This window comes from Ruditapes philippinarum, unplaced genomic scaffold (genome assembly GCF_026571515.1).
Source record: "Ruditapes philippinarum isolate M1 unplaced genomic scaffold, ASM2657151v2 ctg2722_1_1_1_1, whole genome shotgun sequence".
NCBI lineage: Eukaryota > Metazoa > Mollusca > Bivalvia > Venerida > Veneridae > Ruditapes > Ruditapes philippinarum.
Genome location: NW_026864168.1, coordinates 76,287 through 88,623, shown reverse-complemented (window position 1 = coordinate 88,623; position 12,337 = coordinate 76,287). Strand labels below are relative to the sequence as shown.

The 12,337-nt window shown below is 30.7% G+C and overlaps 1 protein-coding gene across 1 annotated transcript; it reads left to right on the top strand.

Moving 5' to 3' along the window:
- The first annotated feature begins 5,541 nt into the window (after window positions 1–5,541).
- Window positions 5,542–6,870, top strand: LOC132724694 (neuroglobin-like). The gene has a single exon (XM_060709624.1). It carries the CDS (start codon window positions 5,844–5,846, stop codon window positions 6,459–6,461), a length of 618 nt encoding a protein of 205 aa, XP_060565607.1. The 5' UTR covers window positions 5,542–5,843; the 3' UTR covers window positions 6,462–6,870.
- Window positions 6,871–12,337: the final 5,467 nt, after the last annotated feature.

The following is a 12,337-nucleotide window of genomic DNA, read 5'->3' as shown; positions in this document are numbered from 1 at the left end:
GGGATTTAAGTCACATCCATACAATAAAAATATGCCAATTATTTAAGTTTTACTGGTTTACCGGTTAAAGAAGATTTACGCTCATCCTGTGCACTATTTCAGGTACCTGAGTAAAACCTACCGGCGTTCCGTAAGCTAGTTGGAAAGAAAAAGCTCATAGTTAAATTATATAAGTATAATTGAATAACTAAATAATAATGTTGTTATTTAAAGTCTTTAGATCACTTTGTTTCCAGATATTTATACACATGCCAACTATTTGACATTTTGTTAGCCTAAGCTAAATCGTAAAAATTCAGAACTAAAGTTTTCTGTGTAGGTTTATGAACATTGGTAAAATAAATAAAATTAAAAAAAACTCGTTATTTCTGATTTTTGTTCTCTTGCATGCATTTGTAAGTCGAATCCGCGATATTGTGCGGTGTGGTTTGTGGTGCGGTTCACAAAATCTCGTAAGTAATCTATACTAATGTATCACAGCTCCTCCGTGTTTTAGAATATAACTCGAAGATATCGTTTCTGTGACGTTGTTTGTATCATATGTTTTATACAGAAGATATTTATGTATAGCTGATGGCAATATAACAGAAAACAGGCGTCATTCGTGAATAATATAATCTAAAATGAGGCTTTTTATGTTCACTTGATATTGTTTTTAGAAAAAATGTAACAAATTTTAAGGAATAAATGACAATTATTTCATAAAATATTGATACATTATATTCTTTTCTTTTTTTGCAAATGGCAACATGTTTTATATTACGTTTGTACTTCGAAATCGACATGAAATGAAGGAACCTATTTGAATTTCAAACAATGCCCAAGCATTGTTCAGTATAATGTTTATTGCACTGCAAAAGACAGATTAATTTTTCATTACTCTATTTTTTCAGCATTATATAAAATCTAGAGATAATTTTTGCAATTTATGATATCAATGTTACATTTGTCCGCTTTTGTCCGGCTAAAGTTTTTCCTGTTCCCTTGAAAATATTCCTTCCATTTCATTTCCAATCGTGTTATCCAGCATTGTTGGCACTGTTAATGCTTCATTCACAGACAATAAGATATGCAATGTAAACAAGGTTACTATATCTGGTGTATATTATCAAGGGACCTCATGCACGAAACAGATAACAAAATGTAAGCGAAACAAACAGATCCAATATGCATAAAATGCAAGATGGAATAACTGTGATTAACATGTTTTCTTGTTTTGGTACAATAACATAAAACAGATACCACAATTTTAATAAACTTTTTTCTTTATTTTGGGGCAATAACATATTCTTGATAACATTTCATAGAATATGTGCCATATTCAATTACATTATCAGTTGTAAACAGATTGTTTAGTTAACTCAGTAATCTATTGGAACAGTGATGACAATGATTCCTATACATCTTTTTAACAAAACAAGTTGGATTTTCAAAGTGATTAATAACTAAGTAATGAAAGGTACAGACTAACAATAATGAACACGTATCATTTTCTCTTTAGATACCTCTATCCTTTAGAGCATGTCTTGGTGCAGAAACTCAAACATTGCAATCGTGAACGTGCATAGAAATTGAACATGTATAGAAATTACGGGAGAGGAAAACGTATCAAATTTGCATTTTCGACTGTAAAGTCAGTCAATTTGTTGTCTTCTGTCCAAAATAGATGGTTGTGTTTCTCTTTATATAATATAAAAATATCAACAAAAAAGTAGAAAGCAATAAGTTATCAATGTATCTTTATTACTAAAAGGACTGTTTAACTACAGATGTGTGAACAAATTATACTTAAGTCATATATTTTCATTCAGATATGTTTATATCAGTATTACGACTTTTTAGTTAAAGCTTATTGTACAGGGTTCACTGACAAACCTTGACAATTGATAAAACGCCTTTAATCCGTTGCAAAAAATCTAAAAAAATGTTTCATATTTTTGACATACTTATTAATATTTATAGATTGAATAACACATTTACATTCCAATGCGGTTTCTTTTCAAAGATTGACGAGTATTCTTGGAGTACATGTTCTTAAAATACAAGAATGTTTTCCTGTTAATAAATTTGAATTAAATCTTGCTTCGCACAAATAAACTTGTCTCTATTGTTTTCATTGTTTGAACACACGTAAATTGTCTTTCATTAATATCACTAAGCAGAATAAAATAAAACAAAACAAAAAAACTGTATTGTATATGTGATAATGATAGTTACGTCATAGTTATCAACAAATTACTTTTGGAGCAGGCAACGCATATAACTATTATATTTATAAAGTAATGTATTTCATTGCAAATTAAAGTTTTGTGTTAAGAAAATACGTGCAACTTGCGGTAAATTATCTAGACTGTCTAATGCTATGGTTTACACATTGCTCTCAATATCTTATATCCTTTTCGTTCTAATATTAGATTTCAAATTGACCACATGAGATCTTCAAAAAATATAATGCTTTCTATTCAAAGCCATGATGAATTTACAATGTCATCCTGTAATGGTCCTTGTGTTTGAATTTTGTTTTATGATGCGGTCATTGAACCGCACAGATTATTGCAATGTTATTTTACTGTTTTTTATGAGATCAGTGTCACAATTACTAGGATCAATTGTGTTTGTCTTGTTATGTAGATTTGCATATCAGGATATTTAAATAGCTGATTTGTCTGATCAGACACACAATATTTGAATAAATCATGTAAATATCGATCTAAACGTTGACCGGAATATAAATACTGAATTATGATGACGAGGTTCTGCGTCAATTTCAGTTTATAAGACCTAAAACAATAGCTGTAAACTTTGTTTTAGTTGTTATAATATTTATGTCTATCATTGATACATTGACGAAGTTTACTCATTGCTTTTTAGCTCCATGTGTTCATTAAATACATGTACGAGTGTTTATTGTTCTTGTGTTCAAATTTAATACTAATTTGATTCTGTACAAACATTTTAACGTTGAACAACATAGCTTTAAAACTGACCAATCATTTTAATCAACTTCAACTACACTTAATATTTCAAATTGATATGTCTATCTTTCCATCTGGAAAAAATATTTATCATATTTAGGGAAATGATCAAAATATATGCTGACTGAATAGCAAACGGTTTGAATAATGACGGATGTGCGGGCAAATCTTCGTTATTTAACACATGAATTGCAAGGAAACATAATTAAATGTTCCCGAACAAAATATAATGCTGCTGTTATATATAGGGATTTAATTGTGCGTCGTCATCCTCTGTAAGATTATATAATATCTTATTTCGTAAGTACATGCATTTTCAAAATTCAAACAACAATTTTCGCAGCAGATATATTTACAGAAAGTGCAAAACTTGGTGTGAATGTTGTTCAGTCTATACTAAAAGGAACACATTATGTAAGACCATTCAAAGGTGATTTTCCTCAGTAAAGCCATGGGCTGAATACATAGTCTATATTCTTCAAGGTTAAAGGTTTTAAAAATAACCATTATGAGTTTGTTCTTTAAGGAAATCTCAATATAGCAGGAAAGCATGCATATTTTAGAAATGTTTAAAGATTCATCTAGAAAAATGACAAAAGCATTTCGTTTATTCAGAAAAGAATTTTGTTTGCTTGAAATATCCTTTACATAAAGCCTTTAAAGTTATGTTTATACATTTACAGTCGTTGTTCTCTGTTAGTAAATAAGTTTATGAGTGAAGTTATTATCGTAACTATGTTATCCTAATTATAATATGTATGTAATAATGTCCGAAGTTTCTTAATATATTTTTAGATAATATGATTATTTAGAAATTCAGTACACTACATATTATTTCATAGCTTTCCATTTTCAACTATTAATACATACGGATTTTTATATGAATAAGTATACTTTATTTCCTTGCAAGACTTTAGCACAGGTCAGTCCTAGGGCGTACTGGATTCGAAAAAAGTTTGAATGAGCTACCCGTTTTTTCCACAATTATTGACCATCGGGCTCAAATTATAAACCAACAAAACCAATGACAAATTTCTGAAAAATAAACTATCATGTCTTAAAATAAAAAAAAAAATATTTATAATTGTTTTATTAATTTACAGGTCACTGACAAATTATAAGAACTATTGGGATATATTGTCTAAGGAACAATATTTAATGCAGAACTTTGTGTGTTAGCATATCTCTGTTTGCATACAAGTTTGATCATGATGTTAATTTATTGCTAATTACAACTTTCGAAATATTCATGCTTTTGTAATTTAAAAAGTATTAGTAGCGTACATAATTTCGTCATTTTTTAAAGCGATTCCAGTCCCTAATAGGGATGTATTGAATAAGCATTACAGGCAAAACAATGAAAGATGGTTGTATCATAGTTTGGGACCGTTCTGTTGAAAATTTGTCCGAATTAAATTGTAAATATATAAATGCACGGTGCGTTAATAGGAGTGCAGGTATTAGTATCATATGGCATAACTCTTGAACAATAATGTTATTCATTTTTTTCTGCTTCGCTTGTGACTTCGATTGAATTTTGAATTCTTTATCAGTTACAAATTATTTCTTATTATTCAATCATTTATTTGTTTTCTTTGAATTCCTTATCAGTTACAAGTTATTTATCAATTAAGCGATTAGCCTGTCCATTTTCTGCCTTGTATCCTGTCCTGTTTTTGTTTGGGGTTTGCCTGGGCTCCTTGCTACTTGTTCTTGTCCTGTGTCGTGTGGGGGTTGCGTTCATTGAACTTTTTTTCAAGAATGACATAAACTACATTTTTATCACGACCTCGCTGGTTGCTAATTAAGATGGAATTTAAAATGAAATAAACTAGTGTGCTAACTTTCAACACCGGTATTTAAAAAACGATAAGCTTATATTTCTTGTCCAAAATACCTTTTAGAATAGAAATGCGTTTATTGGATTGAAGTGACTTTCACTCTTTATTTATTGTTACTAGTTTATACTTTGTTAATAAAAAGGAACAAAAATCTGGAAAAAAGTTGACCATTGGAAGCATTAATAACAGCAAAATTACATGAAAACTGCAGACTCGCTTTAATTGAATTTGTTCTGGAAAGAATGCAACATCCCTCACGCCCCTAGCAGCGACTTAAGTGGCGGTATTCAATCTTATCTTCAACACTTATTGTACAGGAATCATTGATCCCGAAGGACAGGAAAAATAAAACCAATATTACAAAATAATAATATCTCAATTGAAGATCATGATGATTAAAAAGGATGCTATAAGTAAGTAATAATGCATATGAGAGTGTAAGAACTATCCTGATTGCATATTAGTAGACACATTAATAACGAAAAGTCCGAGTTGTTTACCAATTACCAGCTAATTGTCCTTGAGAAACGTGTCCGAAAAGACAACCAAAACATTAAATAACAGATATAACGATACAAAGCTAATTGTTGAAAAACAAAACACTACACGCGTTTCTAATATATTTGATTATCTCAAAGTCGTCCAATGAAACTCTTCCAGAAGACTTGTGGCTATAAAAGAGAGGTAATGTGTAAAAATTCCAATACTGGCTAGAACTCGTCTGTGTGACAAAAGAAAACAAAACATATTTGCCTTGGAGTTTAAAATAAAATAAATTCACCAAGGAAGATGTAGCATTTATGTTATTTTACTGATATTCATAAACTAGAAAAGGCTGTGCAGGATATTTTTATAATAATTAATCCGGAAATATAAAGATAGAATATATTAACACAGGTTCGGACATAAAAAGTAAAATAAGACGTAGTGAATTTTAATGAATAACGTATGTTTGTGAACAAAAAAGGCTACTCATTTTATATAGACAAAATTTGCAGAAGATTTGACACAAGGGAGCTTAGACAGTATGGGTTGCACTAACTCAATTTCATATAACAAGCATTCAATCAAAACTTTCACTCAAATTAATGACCCAATAAAAAGTCGGATTGTCTTCACATTGAAATGCCAAATCGAGCTAACAGGGCCCGAAATAAAGACGGTACAACAAACATGGCCTTCGTTGGCAAAGGACTTGCAAGGTAACGGCCTCCAGCTTTTTCTAAGAATTTTTGAAATATGTCCGGAAGTCAAGCTTCTGTTCAAGGTTGAAAATGTTCGGCATTCGCAACTTGCTAGAAATGCTACGATACAAGCTCATGGGAAACGTTTTATTAGCGCAATTGGTTCAGCTGTAGATTGTTTAGAAAACTTTGACAGAGAAGGGAACACCTTATGCAAATTTTTGTTTGACTTAGGACAGCAGCATCAGAACTTTAAAGGGTTTAAACCGGAATATTTTGAAATATTCTATGAAGCTCTAATGTGCCAGTGGGCAATCTGTATGCGTGACCGCTTTACCCCGGATGTTGCAAATGCGTGGAGTCATTTATTTGTGTTTTTGATGGAGAAACTGAAAGAAGGATATTATTCACACGAAGTATCATATGAAGCTCACCTGAAAAATAATCAGCAATATCATTGACAAGAGACTTTTCCTAAAAGACACTGATCGATTTGATAAATTTACAGCAGAAAAAAAGGCTGGTAATTGAAGTTTGGTAACTGATGCGGAAAAATTAATGGCAAAAACATTGATTAGTATCTCATCGAACACGTTGAAATTGTAAGCAAACATGTGAAAACAGAAGCATGTGTGCATGTGGAGCTGAAATGCACACACCTATAAACATCATATTTGGTAACGCTTTTTATGTGTTTCAGTCGATTTTTAGTTAATTTTGTGCTTTGTAACTGAACCATATTTTGATGCGGAATCGCAAGGTACTCATGCATTGACATATCTTTGTACCACCGATGCTTTAAAGCCGATTTATGATATGTTATGATTCAAATAAAGGCATGTCTTCATGTGAAGAGGGGTGCATACATGTATTGACATTTTTTATGTTCAGATGTTCAGATAGTTATGTAATAAATTGATATTGAAATAAAGAATTTTTATGTTTTTTTTTCATTTTTTTCTGGATGTATAGATTTTAAAACGTACAGTAAGTCATGTTATTTTCTCATACATTTAAAAATATACACGTTATCTCATTTCATACATTAAATATCTCCTTGGTTACTTATATACTCCTTTATTTTGCAATTATACAGGTTGATATTTTTTACTGCAGTAATTGTCACGCATTTCATTTGAACCTTATATCATATCATAAAGGTAGCTGAAAACCTTTATATGAACGAGGCGTAAAAATGAGATGTTCATAGAACTACAAATAAAGGCATGTTAAGGTTTTATTCACATGAATAAAGAAAATAAATTACGGTATTGAGACGAGTAAGCAAAAAATATAGGGAATCAGTTAGCGAAATAAAATAAACCGTTTGGTTTTTTTTTCTGGTTATGTTTCGAACATATTGACAAAACATAATAACTTTGATTTCATTATCTTTACAAAATAGCGTATTTTGTCAAGAATTAGATAAAGAAATGTATAATTTAGATGATAAGGTAAATAAGTGAGCGACATGTGTTTCTTTACAACGCAAAAAGATTTTACTATTATATATTCTCAAAGTTGGACATACAATAATAAAAACATACATTTGGTATGTTTAAAGTTTAAGTTCTTTCCCAAAGATGTTGCATTTGATGTTTATATGTACCAAAATTGTCATCAGTTGAAGTTCTTTTCAATTCTTAGTAAATTGTAATGTGGTTCTTAATTGTTTTTAAACTGTATATTATCATGTAAGGCAACTACAAATCGTCCGCACTGTACTTTTTTAAACGAGAAACATATCTACATCAGTAAGTATAAAGACAATCAATTTTCCTCATTTGTCGCGTTAAATGTCTGATGAACATATCTTTACAACTGAAACGTATTTCGCTAAATATAAAGTTCAAAGCATGCTCTTTAATTCTTGCTGAATTTTGTTTGCAAATTGATTTCGTATAAAATTACCTATATTTGGTCAATACCTTGTTATAAACATATTCACATGTTTAATCAGCATGAACACTTCTTCAACCTGAACGTGACGTGACATTCAAATATGAGTATGGTTAAAGAACATCGACCTTCGTTGTCAGAACTTTATTGGTATACATGTTTGGAAATGCTGATGCTGAGAACTCTGTAAATATTTGACTTTATTAGCAATATGGTTGAAGATTTAACAATGAACTGTTGTACACATATTATAATACTCCTAATTGTTTTGTCTTGGGTAATGAAAATTTCATCATTTATCCTAATTACAACAATGATATGTTGTACACGCTAGTCAAAAGGTTACTAGACCCCAGTATTATTTGAAATGTGGCACTCTTCAGTTTAAATATCATTACAAAAAGGAGATCAAGAAGTGCATTACCAGTGAAAGCAAACAATCAATTTTGATCTTCTCTGTTCAAAGTAAAGTATTGAGCTAAATCGGCTAATTAGTAGCCTTAAGCAAGAATTGTTTGCGTGCTGAATGATCGTCCATATAAATTGACATAACATGGTTTGTAAATTACAATTTTCTGAAACAGTCCTTTAAATAAAGTGCACTGATTTTTTTAATTCTAAATGATAATAATGATATGACTGATTCTATATCACATTTAAATCAGTTGATGGTTTAAATGAATAACTGATTTTCCTTACAATTATAGCGCTACACCATCTATTGAATAGTATTTTTATTTTTGTGTTCTTGATTTTTTTAACATAATCACTGTTATATATTCAAATTATAAAGCATCACCCTTAAAGTCGATGACTTCAACAGTTTGCACCTCACTGCTGTGTGTGAGAATTTTGACATGGACTTACATGTGAGAAACGTCGGTGGTTCTATTCTGGTGCCCCCGTTCGTGTCAAAATAATGCACAGAGGGGCACCTGAAGCCTTCCTCAAACAGTAAAGCTCGAAAGTCGCCATACGAACTATACTGCGTTGTTCCGCCGTGAAACCCGATTAAAAAAGCATCACTCTTTTAAGCAAACTAGTGTGTTTTTGAATAATTTATAATCCATATCACTATGAAAAATATTTTTACCCCGTTTTTCGAACGTCAATATTGACAAGTAATATTTACACGAAAATTACCTTGAGCCTGTTACAAGACAAATATTTCAAGAATCTTTTTATCTAAAACTGTTTTGTTATTGAGATCCATGTCAAATATTAATAACATAAACGTGTCCGCAAATGAATCCAGTGTCATAAATTTACTTAAAGCGCTTAACGTCAATAATTAGAAAGAGATACACACATGGTTTATAGATCGTTCTTGGTTCATTAAACGCTTATGGTTTTATTCAGGGACAACAGTCATACTAAAAGGAAATTACCATTTGTCATAAATACCTTTCCATGACTTCCATGTTAACTGCCGTATCGACATATTTGCGGATGATCAGAATTTTACCATTTCATTTTGAATCTCACTTAAGTCGGTGTTAGGAGGGCAAGGACGGGTAGAATCATTTCCAATAATGCTGTTTTGGGGGAACTTAAGAGATTTTTTTTTTTCTTCTCTGTTCAAGGCTATCGTTCCTGTTATTTGTAAAGAAAAGGGTTGGCCATATTCAAACAGTTTGAGAAATTAAAAGCTTGCAGATTTGTGAACGATACAATCACAATTGTATGCTTAAACAAATGTTAGAACGGTATTGCATGTTCACTGAAGTAATGTGTGTTTGACTCACGTTTTGTTCATGGTGTGTACTTTACAATCACCTTGTTGTTTATTCAGCAGGAGATGGTCTTTTGATACATATTGATCAATTATTATTAACCAGGTGTTTATTTTACAAATACTGTGACACTTATAATTATGAAACGAAGCTGTGCAGCCAAACAGCCAAATCGTTCAGAAGCCGACTTTACCTTTAGTGAATGGACTATACATATACTATGTAGAACAGATTTCGTATATGTACCATCAAAACAAACAGACAAAACATTAATTATAAAGATATATAATGCAAATTTGTGAGCACATTCGTAGTAAATTATACTTCAATTACATATTTCTATTTGCACTTATTGCTGAAATTATAAATTGGCCATATTACATATTTCTATTTGCACTTATTGCTGAAATTATAAATTGGCCACCAATTTTGATGTTAAATGATTAGATAATTGCGTATTTTTCAATTGGAATTCATAATAATCATTATAGTCGGCCTCTATCAATGCTGACAGAAAATGATTGCTGCTTAAAATGAGTTACTCGGACAAATACAGCAGAAATACTAAATTAAAATGTGGCAAATCAATCATTTCCTTCGATCACTTTGCCGATAGCGGTAAAATGATGTTGTTCGATACAGAACTATCAAATCAAATTCAGATTAAGCATTCAAAAAGGTTCGCCTGTTTTTATATTATAGAAAATCAATATAGTTTCTTATTTTTTTAAACGATACTTTTCCTATAACATATATTGAATTTTTACTTTTTCTCCGAAAAATATTTCTAAGAAACAAATATTTCTACACAAAGTTTTTTCTTTCGGATACGTTTCAAGTATTTAGCAGACTTCATCGAAACATGTCAAAAGTGCATTCGAAATGGCATCAGGTTGGAGCAATTGCATATAATCTGGCAAGCCTCGTGGAGCTTTCTCTATTCTGCATGATTGAGTCTTAAGATATCACATAAATTGTAGAACTAAGTAACACTTATGCGTGTGTGTTCTTCTAGTTAGTGACGTTAAGTACTCAAGTAAATTTATGAAACAAGACTCATTTGCAGACAAGATTAAATGATTAGTCCAAAGCACGAATCTAAATACAAAAATAGTTTTAGATAAAAAAGGTTTCTTGAAATATGGTCTGGCAACAGGATCAAAGTTAATTATAACAACTTAAATATATGTCCATTATACACGTACGATGGCATGTAAAAAACTAAGATGCATATAGATGATCACGTACAATATATTAATCTTAATAAAAGTACACAAATCATATTGCATGAAACAGTTTGAACAAAACGTTGACTAAATCATTTCTATTACTTTAAATAGGATACGACACGTCCATTTATAGTTTACTTACAGAATGTACGTATAAAGGTATGTTTGATTTTGCCAGTTGTTTAGATGCATTTGGTAACTACTATAGAAATGCTATGTGGCGTCAGATGTTGCTTTCTTTCTAAGCAGACTCCACCAAACCTAGGTATTTTTAAACATCTATAAGCTTTCTTCTCAATCATTTATGTCTGTGACTGATTTTACGTAGTCTAAATTATAGAAAAAAATTTTATATATTTATAGATGTAACCGAATCTTCAATACCCATTTTAAATTCATTGTTTTCATTGCTTGCGAAAGATAAGTTGTTAGTTATAAACATGTCTCCACAGAGGCCTCATAGTTCTTGGTTTTCACCCGTATTCTGTTGGACTGTAAATATGATATAATAATAGAAAGACAAGTCATCAAAATGCAAAATGATTTTAAATGTTTGGTGATATAAATCTATCATAACATTTTAATCTTGGATATTATAAGTAACTATATAAAAAGAAACAACACCTTCTTGGTGAACTTCAAGGGACTGGCAAAGATATTCTATTTTTCAAACGCAATAAGATTTTGATTTTGTCATTAATTTGTAAAATGTAACATTTATTTTACAGTGTTCGTTGAATGTTGTACGATTATTTTGCACGCATATAATTCTTGCTAAAGGCTACTTTACTTATTAGAATGATTAGCTCAATTTTCAACTTTGAACAGAATCGATCTCGAATGATAGTTTTAATAAACTTCCTGACCTCTTGTATTATATGATTTTTACACAAAGTACCCAACAATTAAACGGAGTGTGCCAAATTCAAATGATATAAGGATTTTGTAACCCTTAACTAGTATAATCAGATATTTTAAATTAATCATGTAAAATCATGAAGCGTTTGGTACTATTTGTACAGCATTTTATTGGCTACTTTACTTTACATTGTAAACACGGTCAACTATTTACAAAGCTCTCAGCCTCACCACACATGGTACTTTTCTTTCTTTTGCCCTGAAAACAATCAAGCTTTCTGTTTAGTGCTGAGGACATCAAAAGTCATTTTATGTAGCCATAAACATCTCTGATGGCTGCTAGTGTTTGCACTGGTTAATTATTCATATCATATCATTCAGTTTTAAACAGGCCCTACCTAAATTTTATGTAGTTTATCAGACTGTGTGTGTTCTACATGCTTGTTTTTGTGATCTGGTGGAGCATGAAACGAACACAAAATACGGTTCATGTAGTATTTGTCTTCAATAACTTTATCTTTTATTGCTTTTAATGCAATACAATCAACAGCCCGCTCATTCTAGTGAGTCACAAATGCACAACGAGTTTTAAATCTTTTTCTCGAAAACAGTGAGTTG